The sequence below is a fragment of the Procambarus clarkii genome, chromosome 23, assembly GCF_040958095.1.
Source record: "Procambarus clarkii isolate CNS0578487 chromosome 23, FALCON_Pclarkii_2.0, whole genome shotgun sequence".
Lineage (NCBI taxonomy): Eukaryota > Metazoa > Arthropoda > Malacostraca > Decapoda > Cambaridae > Procambarus > Procambarus clarkii.
The window spans coordinates 31366361-31386918 of NC_091172.1; the positions used below are offsets into that span (position 1 = coordinate 31366361).

The 20558-nt window shown below is 39.8% G+C and overlaps 1 protein-coding gene across 4 annotated transcripts in view; it reads left to right on the forward strand.

Annotated features, from left to right (window-relative positions):
• Positions 1–19515, forward strand: part of LOC123763966 (DNA ligase 1) — a 36907-nt gene extending 17392 nt beyond the window's left edge. For all 4 annotated transcript variants that reach the window (XM_069330085.1, XM_069330083.1, XM_045751347.2 and 1 more), the window contains exons 12-19: positions 137–343; positions 1404–1620; positions 3010–3116; positions 14283–14411; positions 15171–15259; positions 16974–17082; positions 17983–18075; positions 19059–19515. In XM_069330085.1, coding sequence (XP_069186186.1) covers positions 137–343; positions 1404–1620; positions 3010–3116; positions 14283–14411; positions 15171–15259; positions 16974–17082; positions 17983–18075; positions 19059–19139 — 1032 coding nt within the window. In that variant the 3' untranslated portion in view covers positions 19140–19515. The remainder of the gene's footprint in view (positions 1–136; positions 344–1403; positions 1621–3009; positions 3117–14282; positions 14412–15170; positions 15260–16973; positions 17083–17982; positions 18076–19058) is intronic.
• The last annotated feature ends 1043 nt before the right edge of the window (positions 19516–20558 follow it).

Sequence of the window (20558 nt, forward strand, 5' to 3'; positions counted from 1 at the left end):
GTATATAAAACATGTACAGTATGAAGTACGTACTGAGCTTTAACTTTATTTGAAGAATGATGTGTACCCTGTAATCCTTGCCATGTTTGCAGTTAGTATATTTCACTTAAAATTCATTTAAATTTTATGATTTCAGATCCATTTAAAGGAGGATGGTTCGATAAGTATTTACAGCCGGAATCAGGAAGACAACACAACTAAGTATCCTGACATTATTGCTCGACTTAAGAGCGCGCTTGGAGAGGAGGTGAAGTCATGTGTTATTGACTCAGAAGCTGTAGCATGGGATCGGGAAAAGAAACAGATTCTGCCCTTCCAAGTACTTAGCACTCGAAAGAGAAAAGTACGTACATCTTGTCGTCATAAGAGTATGGTGTCACATGTGTGTTTTAATTCATGCCAAGTTCATGACACCATAATGGTGTCATATGTCTGTTTTAATTCATGCCAAGATTTTTTCTTTTTAAAGCAATGCAGTGACCTGACCATCCACACCGTGATGCAGTGTAGGGCTCGGGCTCTAGAACACAAAGGGAGGTTTGTGTGGAATGCTCGAGGGTAGTTATCTTGAAGTTATCTTGAGATGAATTTGGGGCTTAGTTTCTCCGTGGCCCGATCCTCAACCAGGCCTCCTTTTTGTTATACATCCCCATGAAGCAGCCTGTAGCAGCTGTCTAACTCCCAGGTACCTATGTAATGTTAGATGAACAAGGGCATCAGGGTGAAAGAAACTGCCCATTTGTTTCTACTTCCGCTGGGGATCGAACCTGGAACCTTAGGACTACGAATCCCGAGCACTGTCCACTCAGCTGTCTGGCCCCCTTACTCATTAGTAAGTGAGGTAATGAAAAAGTTGAAAGCTGACAATTTTTTTAACACTCACATTTTGATGACGGTTTTGACATCATAAAATGAAAATACGCATAGACCCTGATGAGTGTTACGCCGTCATCAATTAATAAATTTGTAAAAATTCCATTTATTTTCCAAATATTATGGGACTGGTTTTAAAATATGCACAGTGATATTGCGAAGAATGTGATACCAAATGAATGACGTAGCACGAACATTGAGGTGAGAAAGCTGAAAAGAGGCTTGTCATTTATTTTTTGTCTTTCTCCCTCTATCTTTGACTACCTCTTTTACTCTTGAGGTGTCCACACCACCTGCATTGTTTTGGTATTCTTCATTAATATATTTATTCTTTCATTGTATCTGTTTCCTTTTTTATTTCTTCTATATCCCATGCTTCCTTGCTTTATTTGTTTCTCTCGTTTCTTTCATAGACCTTCCTTTGCTTCCCTACATATTGTGTGCTTCACAGATGTAAATTAATAGTTCATTACTCATCAGAAAGTAGTTACTTGTGATCGAAGGCTAATAATATATATTTTTCTTTCCAGGATGCCACTGAAAGTGAGATTAAAGTGCAAGTGTGTGTGTTTCCTTTTGACTTGCTGTACTTGAATGGCAAGCCTCTGGTAACTGAACCCTTCGAGCGCCGTAGGGCATTATTACAAGAAAATTTTAAGGAGGTGGAAGGAGAGTTTGTGTTTGCCAAAAGCATGGATTCAACAAACACTGAAGATATTGAGGAATTCCTTGAGGAATCTATTAAAGGTAGGAAGGGCAAGTTCTGAGACATGGTCAGGTGACTGTTTAAATCAGCTCAGGAGGCTTTGGATTTGATCTTAATTTCAAGGTTGTGATAATTCCTTGAGTTACGTTAGGAGACCCGTAACATCTCTATTAATATAATATTAATGAAACACAAAGAAGCTAACTTCTGTACCCTTTGTAAAGGAAATGACTAATTGTGTAGTTTGGAAATGGAGATCCTTAAAAAAGATGAGTAGACTATAATTATTAAATTCTGGTAGTGTTATCATCCTATTGCTTAACCCTATAGCATCCATAGAAACATGGCACAGTACAAAATGTCACAGCTTTGTAAATCCAGAATGGTTTTGAGGCAAACGAAACTATGTACGAAACGAAGGAAGGAAGGAATTATCAGAGGAAAGCGCCAAGCTATTATGACCATATAGCACTTGGAAAGAGTCAGGATGAGGATTTGGGATGACTGTCGCTCTATTATCCACCCCAAGGGGGGGTTGGGCTTGACGGTAGCATGCAAGGAACACATACATACATACATACATACATACATACATACATACATATATATATATATATATGTCGTACCTAGTAGCCAGAATGCACTTCTCGGCCTACTATGCAAGACCCGATTTGCCTAATAAGCCAAGTCTTCCTGAATTAATATATTTTCTCTAATTTTTTTCTTATGAAATGATAAAGCTACCCATTTCATTACGTACGAGGTCAATTTTTTTTTATTGGAGTTAAAATTAACGTAGATATATGACCGAACCTAACCAACCCTGCCTAACCTAACCAACCCTGCCTAACCTAACCAACCCTGCCTAACCTAACTAACCCTGCCTAACCTAACCTAGCCTATCTTTATAGGTTAGGAAAAGTTAGGTTAGGTTAGGTAGGTTAGGTAGTCGAAAAATAATTAATTCATGAAAACTTGGCTTATTAGGCAAATCGGGCCTTGCATAGTAGGCCGAGAAGTGCATTCTGGCTACTAGGTACAACATATATATATATATGTATGTATGTACGTATGTATGTATGTATGTTTGTTTGTCTGTCTGTCTGCAAATGTTGAAGGGCATAAGTGTTACACAGACTGCACAGTGGGCTGATTGCTTAAAAAAATTAAAATTTATTTAGTGATATAGATTGTCTAAATTTTATTATTAAGACATATAAAATATTGGTGAAACTGTCTCATTTTAATTGGTGTTTATTTCTTCACAGAAATCATTTTTACATCACCATTTTACTCTCTTAATAAAGGTAAAAAGATTGAACTCTGAAAAATAAATGTTGTGCATTTGGCCTCATGGTGTCAGCAGTATATTCATGTTAATGTACAATATTTTGAAGGAAAAACACTAAATTTGTATTATTTTTCTTTAGGAAATTGTGAAGGTCTGATGATCAAGACACTTGACGTTGATGCTACATATGAGATAGCAAAGCGCTCTCATAATTGGCTCAAGCTGAAAAAGGATTACCTTGATGGGGTTTGTTTTCTTGTTGTTTTGTTACAGATAAATGTTTTGTAAATCTTATTTTATCTAAATGAAATGCTGTATGTATGTGTGTGTACATATGTACTCACATATTTGTGCTTGCAGGGGCTGAGCTTTGGCTCGTTGGTCCCGCCTCTCAACTGTCAATCAACTGGTGTACAGATTCCTGAGCCTACTGGGCTCTATCATATCTACTTTTGAAACTGTGTATGGAGTCAGCCTCCACCACATCACTGCCTAATGCATTCCACCTGTTAATTAACTACTCTGACACTGAAAAAGTTCTTTCTAATGTCCCTGTAGCTCATTCGGGTAATCAGTTTCCACCTTGGTTCCCTTGTTCGCGTACAACCTGTGTTAAACAGCTTATCCTTATCAACCTGTCAATTCCTCTGAGAATTTTGTAGGTGATGATCATGTCTACCTTTACTCTTGTGTCTTCCAGTGTTATGAGGTGCATTTCCCGCAGCCTTTCCTTGTAACTCATGCCTGTTAGTTCTGGGACTATTCTAGTGGCATACCTCTAAACTTCTTCTAGCTTTGTCTTGTGCTTGACAAGATGCGGTCTCCATGCTGGGGCCGCATACTCCAGGATTGGTCTTACATATGTGGTATACAAGGTTCTGAATGATTCCTTACACAGGTTCCTGAAGGCTGTTCTGATGTTAGCCAGCCGAGTGTATGCTGCAGATGTAATTCTCTTTTAAGAGAATTACATCTGACTTCAAGAGACAGGTTTGGTGTGATATCAACTCCTAGATCTTTCTCTCTCTGTCCGTTTCATGAAGTACTTCATCTCCTATATAGTATCCTGTGTCTGGCCTTCTGTTTCCACTACCTAGTTTCATTACCTTGCATTTACTCGGGTTAAACTTTAGTAGCCATTTGTCAGACCATTCATTCAGTCTGTCTAGGTCATCTTGTAACCTCCTACTATCTTCCTCTGTTTTAATCGTCCTCATAATTTTTGCATCATCAGCAAACAATGAGAGGAACGATTCTATACCCTCTGGGATATCATTCACATACATCAGAAACAGTAAAGGTCCAAGGACTAGGGAGCTGGTCGGCTGAGCGGACAGCATGCTGGACTTGGGATCCTGTGGTCCTGGGTTCGATCCCAGGTGCCGGCGAGAAACAATGGGCAGAGTTTCTTTCACCCTATGCCCCTGTTACCTAGCAGTAAAATAGGTATCTGGGTGTTAGTCAGCTGTCACGGGCTGCTTCCTGGGGGTGGAGGCCTGGTCGAGGACTGGGCCGCGGGGACACTAAAAAGCCCCGAAATCATCTCAAGATAACCTCAAGAAGGACTGAACCCTGCGGGGACTTTACTGGTGACGTCTCACCAGTCTCACCAATCTGAGACCTTACCCCTCACACTGACTCGTTGTCTTCTGTTGCTTAGGTACTCCCTTATCCAATGGAGTACCTTCCCTTTCACTCCTGCCTGCATCTCCAGCTTTTTTGCTAGCCTCTTGTGTGGTACTGTGTCAAAGGTTTTCTGGCAATCCAAAAATATGCAGTCTGCCCACCCATCTCTTTCTTGCCTGATTTTTGTTGCCTGGTCATAGAATTCAATTAATCCTGTTAGGCAGGATTTGCCATCCCTGAACCCATGTTGATGCTTTCTTACAAAGTTCTTTCGCTGCAGATGTTCCACTAGCTTTCTTCACACAATCTTCTCCATCAGCTTGCATGGTATGCTAGTTAGGGACACTAGCCTGTAGTTTAGTGCCTCCTGTCTATCCCCCTTCTTGTATATTGGGACTACACGAGCCCTCTTCCAAATTTTTGGCAGTTCCCGTTACCAGTGATTTGTTATACACCAAGGAGAGTGGCAGGCACAGTGCTTCCACTCCTTCCTTCAGTATCCAAGGGGAGATTCCATCTGGGCCTATAGCCTTTGACACATCCAGATCTAGCAACAGTTTCCTTACTTCCCCACTGGTAATCTCAAACTCTTCTAGTGGGTCCTCGATAACTATTCCACATATTGATAACTGTGTGTAATTATCTAAATGTAATTACGTAAGTGTAGTTGCAGGATGAGCTACGCTCGTGGTGTCCTGTCTTCCCAGCACACTTTGTCATATAACGCTTTGAAACTACTGACTGCCTTGGCCTCCACCACCTTCTCACCTAACTTGTTCCAACCGTCTACCACTCTGTTTGCGAAAGTGAATTTTCTTATATTTCTTCGGCATCTGTGTTTAGCTTGTTTAAATCTATGACCTCTTGTTCTTGAAGTTCCAGGTCTCAGGAAATCTTCCCTATCAATTTTATCAGTTCCTGTTACTATTTTGTACGTAGTAATCATATCACCTCTTTCTTCTGTCTTCTAGTTTTGGCATATTTAATGCCTCTAACCTCTCCTCGTAGCTCTTGCCCTTCAGTTCTGGGAGCCACTTAGTAGCATGTCTTTGCACCTTTTCCAGTTTGTTGATGTGCTTCTTAAGATATGGGCACCACACAACCGCTGCATATTCTAGCTTTGGCCTAACAAAAGTCATGAACAATTTCTTTAGTGTTTTGCCATCCATGTATTTAAAAGCTATTCTGAAATTAAAAAGTGTGGCATAGGCTCCTCGCACAACGTTCTTTATGTTGTCCTCAGGTGATCGTTTTCTATCTAGAACCACCCCTAGATCTCTTTCTTTATCAGAATTCTTTAAAGATTTCTCACATAATTTATAGGTTGTGTGGGGTCTGTTCTCCTATTCCACATTCCATAACATGGCATTTATTCACATTAAATTCCATTTGCCAAGTGGTACTCCATATACTTAATTTGTCCAGGTCTTCTTGAAGGGCATGACAATCATCTAAGTTTCTTATCCTTCCTATTATCTTAGCATCATCAGCAAACATGTTAATATAATTTTGTATACCAACTGGTAGATCATTTATGTAGACAATGAACATCACCGGTACAAGAATTGAACCCTGTGGTACTCCACTTGTGACATTTCTCCAGTCCGATACATTGCCTCTGATTAGTGCCCTCATTTTTCTATCAGTCAGAAAATTTTTCATCCATGTTAGAAGCTTACCTGTCACCCCTCCAATATTTTCCAGTTACCAAAACAACCTTATATATGGAACTCTGTTGAAAGCCTTTTTTAGGTCCAGATAGATGCAGTCAACCCAACCATCTTTTTCCTGTAAAATCTCTGTGGCTCAATCATAGAAACTGAGTAAATTCGATGCACAGGATCTTCTAGATCGAAAACCATACTGTCTGTCTGATATTATATCATTTCTCTCCAGGTGTTCTACCCATTTAGTTTTTATTATTTTTTTCAAATACTTTCACTATTACACTTGTCAATGATACAGTTCTGTAATTGACGGGGGTCTTCCCTGCCTCCACGTTTTTTGATTGGAACTATGTTAGCCTTTTTCCACACGTCTGCTACGACTCCTGTACACAGGGATGCCTGAAAGATCAGGTGAAGTGGAATGCTGAGCTCAGATGCACATTCTCTCAGAACCCATGGTGAAACTCCATCTGGGTAACTGCTTCGTTCTTACTTAACTCCTTACGACCCGTCTCGTCTCTGGGAACGGATTACCATCGTAAGTTGAGGCCCCACTGTGTGTGTGTGTGTGTGTGTGTTTCTATATATATATATATATATATATATATATATATATATATATATATATATATATAATATTATATATATATATATATATATATTATATATATATATATTATATATATATATATTATAATATATATTATATATATATATATATATTATATATATATATATATATATATATATATATATATATATATATATATATATATATATATATATACATACATACATACATACATACATACATACACACACACACACACACACACACACACACACACACACACACACACACACACACACACACACATATGGAATGTGGAATAGGAGAACATAGACCCCACACAACCTATATATTATGTGAGAAATCTTTAAAGAATTCTGATAAAGAAAGAGATCTAGGAGTGGTTCTAGATAGTGTGACGGTAACGCGTTGGTGTTCGGCTGTTTAAGGCTAGGGGTATGGCCTCGTCACATAGTTATAAAAAAAAAATAGAAAAACTGGAACTTCGTCTGTGGTAAGGTAAGGAGAAGACACACAAAACACAAGTAAACTTTAACAATGAAATTTTAATTACGTTAAATAAATCAAAACATGAAAATAATGCACAAACAAATATGTATAATAAAATCAATGAATCAAAATAATAAGAATACTTAAATGACACAATGAAAAGTTACGTTAAGGCAAAATAACAAGAAGTGCAACACAAAAGTTTAAGTGGGAGGTGCTGGAATATTGGCTTAAAGCCACCACCTCTCTCAGTACACGCTAACGTCTAGCTGGGAGGAGTGCTGGCTACGAAAGCACGGAACATTCTGAAGACTGATGTTGGGGCGACCCCAGACATCGGGTAGTATTGGGGGGCGAGTGCAGGTGCAGCCAGACCGGCGACCAATCAGCGGAGCCGTAGCGATCAAACGGGTAGTTTGGTGATTTGGGTCCGAACAGGTGGCGGGCTGCATACGTTTCTGCTCACCCTTGCAAGCCTTGCTGGTGCTGGTGTTGTTGTCGTTGTTGGACATTTCTTCCATAGTCTTTTTATATAATTGTGAAGACGTAATTTTGGAGGGAAGAGCAGGCTCAATCTCTTGAAGGAGATTATCGTCACAACTCTCCCCCGAAGCCTGCGGTTCTGGAAGAAGTACGTCGTTATGTGGTGGAGTAATGGATGGAGTCGCTTCTACTTCATAAACTCTGGAGAGCTCATGGGCTAAGATGTTGTCAGACTCTTGGTATAGCGTGTCTCCAGGTTGAATTTCTGCAGGTAGCAAGCCCATAGTAGAAGACGTTGAGATGAGAAGTGGGCGTGCTGCAGGAGGTGTAGGGTGGTGTGGTCCGTGTTGATGGTGGACCGAGCACTTTTCAGGTGTGGAGTGAAGTGCTGAAGCTTCAGGATGAGGAAGAGTAGCTCCTTGCCAATTGTTCCGTCGTTCCTTGTAGCAGTAGTCGCTGACAGGTGAATTCTTCTCGCCTCGTTGCTGCATCACGACACCACCATCGTCGGTACCATTGGCGTCGACATGGAGGATGTAGGGCTTATCTGACGAGGTGAGAGTGGAATTAGAAGAGGGCATAGGAGCACGAGTATTATCCTGAAAGCATTTGGGAAGATCATTAAGGATTTTGGAATTAGAAAGCGCTGACTCCTTGTCAGTGCTTTCGGGAGGAGAAGCTGGGAAGGTCTCACTGTGGATGTAGGTTCTGTGAATGTGGAATAATTAGTCAAGACAGTGGGAGGAGTACCATTATATTGCTTCAGGAGGTTGACGTGGCACAGCTGGGTCTTCCGCCGCCTATCTGGAGTCTCTATCACATAATTATTATTATTCCTGCACTCTTTGACGCAGTAGGGTCCTGAAAATCTGTTTGTAAAGGTGAACCTGGGATAGGGAAATAAGCAAGGACGAAGTCTCCCGGCTTGAATTTTCTTACTTTGCTGGTCTGGTCGTAATGAGTCTTCATTCTCACCTGGGCTTTCAATAGATTATCATGGGCAAAGCGGTGGACTCTCTCTAGAATGTGTTGAAGGTTTTGAAGAAACTGGGGCACATTCTGATGCTCACTGAAGGTGGCATCTCTGAGAGAGTCTTTGAAAGCCTTAAGGGGAGTACGGCACTTACGGCCGTAGAGCATCTCATAAGGAGATACTCCTAGGGACTCATTGGGGAGACTTCTGAAAATACACATTATTAGGTCAATCTGCTTATCCCAATCCTTTGAGGTTTCACTACAAAACTTTTTCAAGAGTGCTTTGATGGTCTGATGGACTACGTTCAAGAGAACCCTGTGAAGCAGGATGATAGGGGCTGGACAATACCTGTTTGATGTTGAACTCCTCCAGTGTCCTTTGAAGAGATCACTGGTGAAGTTGGTGCCACAGTCACTTTGAATCTCCCTGGGAAATCCGTATTGAGTGAAGATCTTCAGTAGATGTTTGATAACCGTAGCAGCCGTGATGTTCTTCACTGGAACTGCTATGGGAAATCTGGTGGTAGGACACAGGATGGTTAGGATGTAGGCGTTACCTGAACTGGTCCGAGGTAAAGGACCAACACAGTCTATTATGAGTCTGTGGAAAGGTTCCGCAGGCACCTGTATGGGAATCAGTGGTGCTCTGGGAATGGAGACGTTCGGTTTGCCTGCCATCTGACATGTATGACACTGTTTTACGTACTGTTTGACGTTGTTTACCATACCTGGCCAGTAGTAGTCTTGACGAATCCCATGGTAAGTCTTGTTGAAGCCGTAGTGGGAGAATGCTCCATGGGCCAGGTGTAGAATAGTGGGCCGCAGGCTGGTGGGAATCACAAGTTGTTCGGTGTTGGCCCAATCGTCCTCCTCCTTCAGTTTACTGGGTCTATATCTGCGGTAGAGCAAGTCGTTCTCTAGGAAGAACCAGGAATACTGTCGGGTTGAGTCTCAGCCTGGAAAAACAATGGTGTTAAAGTAAGATCTTCCCTCTGCAACTTACGGAACTCCAACTTGGTCAGATGCGGGGGTAGTTTCTGAGGGTCTTGAGGGACAGCGGTAGCAGTAGAGTCAGCTGGCTGTGGACGTGCGGCTTGTGCACGGGTGGTCACGAGAACCGGAGGAGAAACTTCATCACTCTCTTGAACCTCTGCTGGAACATACTCGAGAATAGGGTTACTTGGCACAGAGTTACACACCTGGGGTTTGTCCATGACGATCAGGTTGGTTGGTTGCAGGTCTTCTGCCAAGTCGTTGCCTAGGAGAAGTTGCACTCCAGGCATGGGAAAAGGCTTTTCCCTGACGGCGACTTGGACTTCCCCGTTCACGTAGGGACAATCCAGGTGGACTCTGGCGAGAGGGTATGGAGTAGTAGCAGTGAGGTCAGTGATGAAGACCGTTTCCCCGGTGTAGACTATGTTGGGCACAGCCGACTTCAAGATGATCGATTGTAGAGCCGCTGTGTCCCTCAAGATCTTCAATTTGAAACGTCCCTCCGGATTTGAACCGTTGGCAGAGACAGTTCCAGTATACAGGTGGTTACTGAAAAGAGAAAGATCATTAACATCAACACCAACATTCATCACAGGCTTACCGGACTTAGGAGGAGTTGGTTTGGGTCGTTGTTGGTCAGTGGATCCCTTGTATTGAGACTTACCACACTTGTCTATGGTATGTCCATAGAGTCTACAATACTTGCAGTACAGTTGTGAACCAGCTTGATCGGGGCTCACCTTCTCGTAACTGTACCACGACTTCTTACTGGAGGATGGTTCAGGTGTCAGCCGGTGGATGAGGCTGTAAGTGTCAGCCGACTTAGCACACTTCAGGTAGTCGGTTTCTTCTTTATCTGCTAAGTAGAGGCGGACAGGAGGCGGCACACGTCTCAAGAATTCTTCAACAAGCATCAGGTTCACGAGTTCTGTAAAAGTAGAGACATGTGCTGCTTCCAGCCATTTCATGAAATACCTCCGTTTCGTGTTAGCAAACTCGAGGAAGGTAGTGTACTTGCCTTCAGGTGGTCACGGAATTTCCTTCTATAACTTTCGGTGGAAAGTAGGTAGGCGTCTAACACTGCTTGTTTCAGAGTGTAGTAGTCATTCTCAGACGCCAAAGTACTGAGTGTGACTGCAGCTCTACCTGTAAGATGGACTCTGAGAAGTGTTGCCCATTGGTCGACAGGCCAACTGAGTTGATTAGCAAGGGTTTCAAAGGTGGTAAAAAACACATCAACTTCTGCTTCTACAAAGGATGGCATTAACTTACTTGCATGTGATATATTAAAAACTGACGGGAAGATTGGCAGTAGCTTGTTGGCGTTGGGTGAAGTGTGAAGTTTCCAAGGAGATTTCGCGTTGACGACACTCTAGAGCCAGAGTCGCTTGTTGCTTGTCATGTTCGCGTTGTATTTCCAACTCGCGTTGTTTGGTTTCAAGCTGTACTCTTTCACGTTCACGGAGTAATGCGACCTCGCGTTCGTGTTCTTCTCTCCTCAAAGCAGCTTCGCGTTCGTGCTCTTCCCTTCGTATGGCAGCTGCTTCTCTTGCTGCTCACGTTCAATCTTGGCCAGCTCTAGTTTAAGTTTCATCGTAGCCAAGTCAGTTTTCTCTGCAATATAGTAAGTTTCATGAGTTTCAGAGTCTATCTTACCTTGCTCTAAATAGTAATCCAGCAACAGGTTGTGTAGGTCATGTTTGTTGGCTTGGTAGGGAACTTCTAGTTGATACTCATGTGCAAGAGTTTGTAGTTCAGTCCTCTTGGCACGACTTAAAGTCCCTATTTCACCTGCTGGATTTGCACGGAAAGTTTGGAGACGAAACATGGTGAAATTAGCAAATAAAGGTACACGAATGTTCAATAATGAAATGTCAGAAACAGGACAACGTGGCAACTGGTACCTATCCTGTGTGATCTTAACAATTAACGTTAAGTGAAAGATATTAAATTAAATCAAGGGCGCAGGAAATCTTGTACCCGGTACTCATGTAAGAGAATAAGGGCAAGAAAATCCTACTAACAAATGAAACAAAGTTTCGAAAACAAATGAAACAGTTAAATGCTTCAAAAGTAAAATTGGTAGTCCAAGGATGTAGGCATACCTTGCCAAGTCTCTGAAGGACATAAAGCAAGTTTTTCCCACTGAATTTAATATGATACTTACAGAATTAGCGAACTTTTGTGCTCTGAAAAAATAAGCTAATTCCCTACCGTTGTATGTATCATCATCTCTGACTGACGTGTAGGGGTGCGAGGTGTCAACTGGTGACGAGAACTGCTGCTGAGGTCCCAATTCAGCAACTAAGTTCGAGCTAGAGGAACTATGGCCCTCTTTGTCCTCCTACAGTCAGATTGCAGAAGATTGGGTACTCTTGACCCGGGGCAGACCACAGTACCAGGGTACCAATATGATGATCTGTCAGAATGAGAAATATTCAAGGGACATAGATGGTAAATACGAGTAATAACATGGAGGGAGAGATGACCAATTAAGAGTATGACTGCGGCCTACAGTCACCACGTAATCCAAAGTTGTCTCACCTTCACTATATGTTACTCTCGTAATGCACAATACACCGCACCTTATAAAAAATGAAATTGAATGAAAAATAGTAAAGCTACGTTAACAAAGTTAAATACGCTTACCATAAATTACCACTTGGCACCAGTACCTGAGTGAGGCTCCTAGGACAGGCCCCCATAAAACTTGTGACGGTAACGCGTTGGTGTTCGGCTGTTTAAGGCTAGGGGTATGGCCTCGTCACATAGTTATAAAAAAAAAATAGAAAAACTGGAACTTCGTCTGTGGTAAGGTAAGGAGAAGACACACAAAACACAAGTAAACTTTAACAATGAAATTTTAATTACGTTAAATAAATCAAAACATGAAAATAATGCACAAACAAATATGTATAATAAAATCAATGAATCAAAATAATAAGAATACTTAAATGACACAATGAAAAGTTACGTTAAGGCAAAATAACAAGAAGTGCAACACAAAAGTTTAAGTGGGAGGTGCTGGAATATTGGCTTAAAGCCACCACCTCTCTCAGTACACGCTAACGTCTAGCTGGAGGAGTGCTGGCTACGAAAGCACGGAACATTCTGAAGACTGATGTTGGGGGCGACCCAGACATCGGGTAGTATTGGGGGGCGAGTGCAGGTGCAGCCAGACCGGCGACCAATCAGCGGAGCCGTAGCGATCAACGGGTAGTTTGGTGATTTGGGTCCGAACAGGTGGCGGGCTGCATACGTTTCTGCTCACCCTTGCAAGCCTTGCTGGTGCTGGTGTTGTTGTCGTTGTTGGACATTTCTTCCATAGTCTTTTTATATAATTGTGAAGACGTAATTTGGAGGGAAGAGCAGGCTCAATCTCTTGAAGGAGATTATCGTCACAATAGAAAACTATCACCTGAGGACCACATAAAGAATATTGTGCAAGGAGCCTATGCAATGCTTTCTAACTTCAGAATTGCATTTAAATACATGGATGGCGATATACTAAAGAATTGTTCATGACTTTTGTTAGGCCAAAGCTAGAATATGCAGCTGTTGTGTGGTGCCCATATCTTAAGAAGCACTCAACAAACTGGAAAGGTGCAAAGACATGCTACTAAGTGGCTCCCAGAACTGAAGGGCAAGAGCTACGAGGAGAGGTTAGAAGCATTAAATATGCCAAAACTAGAAGACAGAAGAAAAGAGGTGATATGATCACTACGTACAAAATAGTAACAGGAATTGATAAAATCGACAGGGAAGACCTTCCTGAGACCTGGAACTTCAAGAACAAGAGGTCATAGATTTAAACTAGCTAAACACAGATGCCGAAGAAATATAAGAAAATTCACCTTCGCAAATAGAGTGGTAGACGGTTGGAAACAAGTTAAGTGAGAAGGTGGTGGAGGCCAAGACCGTCAGTAGTTTCAAAGCGTTATATGACAAAGAGTGCTGGGAAGACGGGACACCACGAGCGTAGCTCTCATCCTGTAACTACACTTAGGTAATTACACACACACACACACACACACACACACACACACACACACACACACACACACACACACACACACACACACAAAAGTTAGATAAATATACACACATACCAAAAGAATAGGGGTGGTAGAAGAAAATATCAGTGTTCAGTGAGGATTCACAAGGTCTTCTCTGAGTACTCTTTATTTTCTTCTCTGAGGCTATGGGTCCCTACACTTGCACTAGAGTTTCTATCTAGAACCACCCCTAGATCTCTTTCTTTATCAGAATTCTTTAAAGATTTCTCACATAATTTATAGGTTGTGTGGGGTCTGTTCTCCTATTCCACATTCCATAACATGGCATAACATGGCACCTAACTCCTTATATATATATGTGTGTGTGTGTGTGTGTATATATATATATATATATATATATATATATATATATATATATATATATATATATATATATATATATATATATATATATATATATATATATATATATAATTTATACATATATACATATACATATACATACATACACATACCAGTAATGTGTTTGCTTGGTGCAACAGTGTCAGTTTCAAAAATGTATTTGTTCCAGGTTGGAGATACAATAGATGTAGTAGTAATTGGAGGCTACACAGGAAGAGGCAAGCGTGTCGGCCAGTATGGAGGTTTCCTCTTGGCTTGTTATGATCAAGACAATGAAGAATATCAAACACTTTGTAAGGTAAGTTGATAGAGAAGTTTTTGCAAGCTTAGGTAAGGATAATAGCAAAGAAAGGTGTCATACATATATTTGTTTGTCAGTCTGGAGATTAACTGTAGGTTTACTTGTGACCGGTTTCAAGAATTCTTCTGCTCGCACATCCCTGCTCAATACCATGCTTCTCCGGTGGTGATGGTAACACTGTTGCTGATATTGGTGCTCAAGCGCACTTAACCATCACAACTCGGCACATTCAATACTTCCTGTAAGAACCTGAGCCATTCTCTTTTAAGGACGTCAAATTTGTTCCAAGTGAAATTTTTTTTTTACATATTCGTCAGTACAGTAATCACTTGTATGCTCTTGGTACTTCTGTTTTACACTTTTTGTTTGACAAACTTCTGCCATGGTGTTGCAGTGGCTTTTGTACAGTTGTTGACTGCAAACTTTCTTAATTAATTAATATTTCTTCATGTAATTTTACTATTGTGTACAGTTACATCTGGGGCTTTGTTATGAAATAGCAATATTTTAATTGATCCTGACATCTTTTGTGCTTATTTTTCTTGTATTTCTATTTATTCATCAATATTTAGTAATATATATATATTTGTTGTATGTATTTGTGTCAAATGTATATTGAAATGTGTGGAGGTGATTATTGAATAAAATTTTTGAGGGGTGCAAGTTATCCATAGTGAGCTCTGAAAGGACCTTCAGGTTCTAGATGTAGTACATCTAGATCCTGTGGGGTCTATAAACACGAGTTTATCTTTCTAGATTGGAACTGGTTTCACAGACGAAGATCTGCAAACTCACACAACTTTCTTCAAGGATCACATTATAGATAAGCCAAAGTCTTACTATAGGTAAGTTGTTGATATTTTGTTTAATTAAATGCATAAATTAATGAATTTATAATTTTGATTGTAAAGAAACTCCACGGTGAGAGTTGATATATTTACATAATGTTTTGTTTGTAAGGCCTCTTACCACATGTGATACATAAGGCTAGTGTTTATAAAAGGGAGAAATAGGGGGGAAGGATTAAGGTGGTGAGGAAAAATGGGGGCATTATGTATTAAGGGCAGTAGTGTTGAATTTTGCTTCATTTTTGTAATGTTAATTTTAATAATAGGGAAATTGATTGAATAATGAAGGATCCCTTTTTTGACATCCACAATAAACGTGGATAATAACATTTCATTCACTTGGGCCCTGGGAGCCTCTAACCACCAACCCCAAGAGCAGAAGACGGTAGGTCTTATCAGCCACGCTACAGAACATGGACAATAAGGAAGGAGTCCAGAAGCACCTAACTGCTGCCCAACTTACTGTGGCAGTTCTGTGGCGTGGTTGATAAAGCTACCATCATCCACTCTTGGGGTCGTTGGTCCTAGGCTCCTGGGGTACAAGTGAATGTAAGGATCTACGTCGCGAGGTGACACATAGAAGACAGAATTTGTAGACAGTGCAGATAAATATTTCCTCTGGCAGCACATGATACTGACAACAAGGGAGGGAGGGAGAGAGGATAAATGTGCAGTGTTAGACCTGGTGTTTCCTAGAGAAAGGTAGATGTTGATAGTATAAGATATGAACAGCTGCTTGGAGTTAGTGACCACTGTAACTACACTTTTGATCTAAAGGAGAAAAGGGTGCAGAATTGGTTCAAGTGCAACAAGTCTACAGGACTTTGAGAAATTTCCTCCAGTAAATTCAGCAAGCGTGAAGGACTCTTTACCAGACGAGATGATGATGTACATGGTGCGTTAATTACTTGGCTCCCACTAAAAAGTGGTGGATGTGCAAAATTTGGCCCTCATTTAACAGACAATACAAGGAAGTGAAGGACATTAAAGAAGAGCTTTATATAAAATGATGGCGGCATATTTTTTTTTTTTTTGTGAAACATGAAGTTTGGCAAGAAGTCTAGTCTTTGCTCCATATATGATGTACTCACCTAGTACATCAAACATGATGTGTTTTCAATTGAGTGTACATGAGACGTAACGCCCTTAAGTGTGTTACATCACGAGAAATAACCACATTTAAGAAGTACAGTACTGTATGTTGCTTTCAGTAAAACTGTATCATTGAGTGGTTACATTAAGATCAGACTGTATTAATGTCCCCATGGCTGTAATACTTGGGGGTTACACACAGAAATCACAATAGCGTGTTGCATCAAATGAACAAAAGAACAAATTCGAACCCTCATCTCAGCCCTTGTGGATTTGTTCACTTGTGGGTTTATTTAGATACTGTTATTTAGATACTTATTTTTACATTCTTACTGTCATTTGAGATGATGGGTGATCATGGCAGTTTAGTGTTATGGCTGGCAATCAATTGTGGGAAATTAATGACTTCAGTTTCCAGGATCCCCTTGTTCACTGAACTGAAAATGCATATATTTAGGGGTGTTGAAAGATACAGTTGTTGGTGAAGGTTGCTAGGTATGAAGGAATTTATACTGTTTATGAAAGACATGAACTGTTATTCACATTTTGTATACATACAGTATATTTGTTTAGAAGATGGGTACATTGAACCTTAATTTTTGAATATTAATGTTTGCAGATATGAAAACAGCATCGCACCGGACCATTGGTTCGAACCTGTGCAAGTGTGGGAGATAAAATGTGCCGATCTCTCTATATCCCCAGTTCACAAGGCTGCTTCCGGCATTGTAAGTCATTATATTCATTTTTGATACTTACATTTTCATGATATTAACCTGAAAACCATTATTTCTATTACTGTACTGTATTATCAGCTTTTGTCTCCCTTTTTCTTCTTCCCTAAAGCAACATGTCCCCTAATTCATGTTAACAGTTGTATACTTCACATTATTCTGACGTAAAATTCTCCCACTTCCAGTGTTACGTCTCTCGTCTGCATTCATATTTTTCTCGAGTTCGTCCTCTCTCGAAACCCTCTTTCCGCTAATATTTTCAACCATATCTCTGTCCCATATTACACTTTTAGTATTTCAATTTCTCTCACAATCCTTTACTAAAGCTGGAAATAAAGGAAGTTTCCTCCATGTATTTAGTCTTAATCATTTTCTATAGATAGTAATTAGATTAACATTCTGTGTTTCAATGATGCTGAAACATGTCATCCATACTCCAACAGTAAACAATTCCTAATATTGTTGACGATGCAAAAATGCATAATCTATTATATATACACTTTTGTTTTTGCATCTATTCTCTAGAGAATTAATTTGCGAATATTTTGAATTATAGTTATAATCCAACAAATAACTTGGAAAATGCAAAATGATTGTAAACATTTTTTACATCACTGAGTCGCTCTTCGTAAATGTCCTGAGCTCAGGAAGTTCAGGATATTTACGATCAGAATTGCATGGAGAGTTCTGACTGCTTAAGTGTTAAAAAAAACAATACTAAATCAATTTTTTTTTGTAATACAGTAACCATGAAATGTTTGCAGAATCATACAAAAAAAAAGCTGTTAGCAGACATAAACAAATCATTTAGGTATTTGTGTTCATATTGCTACAGCGTTTAGACTAATAGCTTTGTACATTATCTTGGAGCCATATTAATTCTCTCATCTGCAGGTTGATCCAGAAAAGGGTATATCTTTGAGGTTCCCAAGATTTTTACGTATCAGAGAGGACAAGAATCCCGAGGATGCCACAAGTGCAGCGCAAGTAAGTATAAAAGCGAGCAAACATTTAAAACTTAATTGTGTTAGGGCAATTAATATGATCCTAAGTATTACTCTGGAAAGTCCCATACTTGAGTGGCAACTGTATGCATGACATGAATATTAGGAATTGTTTGGCATTTAACATGTTTTGGTAATTCCCAAGACATCTAAAATTGCTTAAATAAGACTCCAATATACTAGTTTGTTTGATGCCCAATTAAAGCAGTCACTAGTTTATAGTTCAGTTTGTAGTGCCTGTGCCTGACAAGTTCATGGAAACATGCCCAACTATTTCTGTCTTGCCTGGGAATTGAACCTTGGGATGCCCCAATGTGAACCAAGAACAAGGCAAACGGTGCAACAAGACCCTCAATCCCATTGCATGACCTCAATATTCTCTCAATAGATATGTCGCATGATTTCATCATGCCGTCCCTACTTGTATGCCAGATACAAGCAGAAACTTAAAAAGAAAATAGATGTAAAAGTCCTTGTGCAGGATGAATGAATGACTGAGAAGGGGTAAATACATATTCAATGGTAAGGAAATAATATTGCAGACTTGCAAGTGGGGGGGGGTGTGAGTGTGGCCAGTCATTATTAAAGGGAATGGGCAACGTTTGATACCCAGTGGTAATGCTTCCACTATCAAAATACTCCTTTCAGCCTCCAATTTAAAGAATTACAAATTTACATTGTAGTATAAAGCAGAACAAGATTTATGTTGTCAAGCCAAGGCCTTTGATTACGTTGATTATTTACTTAGAATTAACGTTATCACCCAACTTATGTGGTAGTATAAAGGATGCTATCTTGAGGTATTTAGAGAAGAGTAGGAAAGCTTAACAAATATTGAAGTACTGTATTTAAGCTTTAAAGTACACAATTGCTTTTCATTGTTATTGCCAGATTTTTTGTACAGTTTATTGAGATACTTTTCTCATGTGAGAACTTGTTCTCTAATTAGAGTTACTTCTTTTCCAGATTGCAGAGCTTTACAATAGCCAAGACCAGATAAAGAATAAAAAGTCATCAGGAAAAACCGTGGAAGAAGACTTTTATTGAGAAGTTTACTGTAAGGATATTAGAGATCTTGGTTCAGTTCAAACTAGTTTGAGCCAAGGAAATGTAAAATCTTCAACTAGCACAGATGTTTATCACACACAACACATATTTGAGATCCTGGTATTGCATACTGAAATTGTCATGCATTTGGTGTTATATGACCAACCATACAGGAAAGTAGAAATCAGGCATCATTTTGCACATTTTTGTGCCTTGAAATTCTTTATGTTTTTATATTATTATTATTAATTATAATAATAATAATATTCAAGGACTTGTTATTCTTAGCTATGTAGTTTTAGACGTTTTATGAAAGAGTTTTTCTGTAAATACCTTTGTTTTAATAGTTTGTGCATCAATACAAAAATGCTGAATATATTCTAGTTATTATTTACATATCATTTAACCCTTAACATGCTTGGGGTATAATATCCTTTGTTCCCCCACAGGCACATGTAATTTTGAAAAAAAAAAAAAAATCTTGCTAATCTGTTAATTTGTGTTCACTGATCATGGGAAAAATAATAAAAAAATCGTAAGTGGCATATATTGCCCGCTATAGGGCGGGGAAGTCTGGCAAAAAAACAGGTGCTGACTCAGTGTGTGTCCCAGGCGGTCTGTTGATCGCCAGCTGTCAGGCCAGAGTTGCCACAAAGAGATAATTACCTAATTATTTCAATGTCTTTGATTGATTTTTCGTAGTTTTTTTGCTGTAATATTATTCAATAGTATGCAGTTTGATATATTTATATAATAAAATGAGTGAATCATCGCTGTACTCAAAAATATGGTGTGCATATTGTTGATTCAATTATGTTCATCAATCAGTGAACAAATACTTTGTCGGTTATTACACTATATACACAGGTTATATATAAGTATCTGCATGTTTTGTTCACCATAACGAACCACTAAGTTGCTATTATGAGTCAAAAAGTAACGAGGAGTGACCGCCGTGTACCAGCCAGCCACTCACGCCCTCCCTCAAGTCACCTGACTCACCCACATTCTCCTCCCTCAATACTGTTTTTGCTTTTATTCACTATATACAGACGCTATATATAAGTATCTACATTCGTGTTCACCATAACGAACCACTAAGTTGGTATGCTGAGTGGCAGTGGCAGCCTGCCACTGGCTGCCACTCCCTCCCTCCCTCACCTCACCTGACTTGCCACCATTCTCCACCCACCATACTGTTTTTGCTTTTATATACAGAGGTTATATATAAGTATTTACATGTTTTGTTCACCATAACTGTACATCTAAGCTTGTATGGTGAGTAAAGGCACAAAGACGTAGGACCTCACACAGTCAGCTGATAGCTGCCGCCCTCAAGGCCAGACGCACTAATATTTTTTCTCCAACAATATTGTTTGTGGTGTTATTACGCTATATACACACATTATATATAAATAT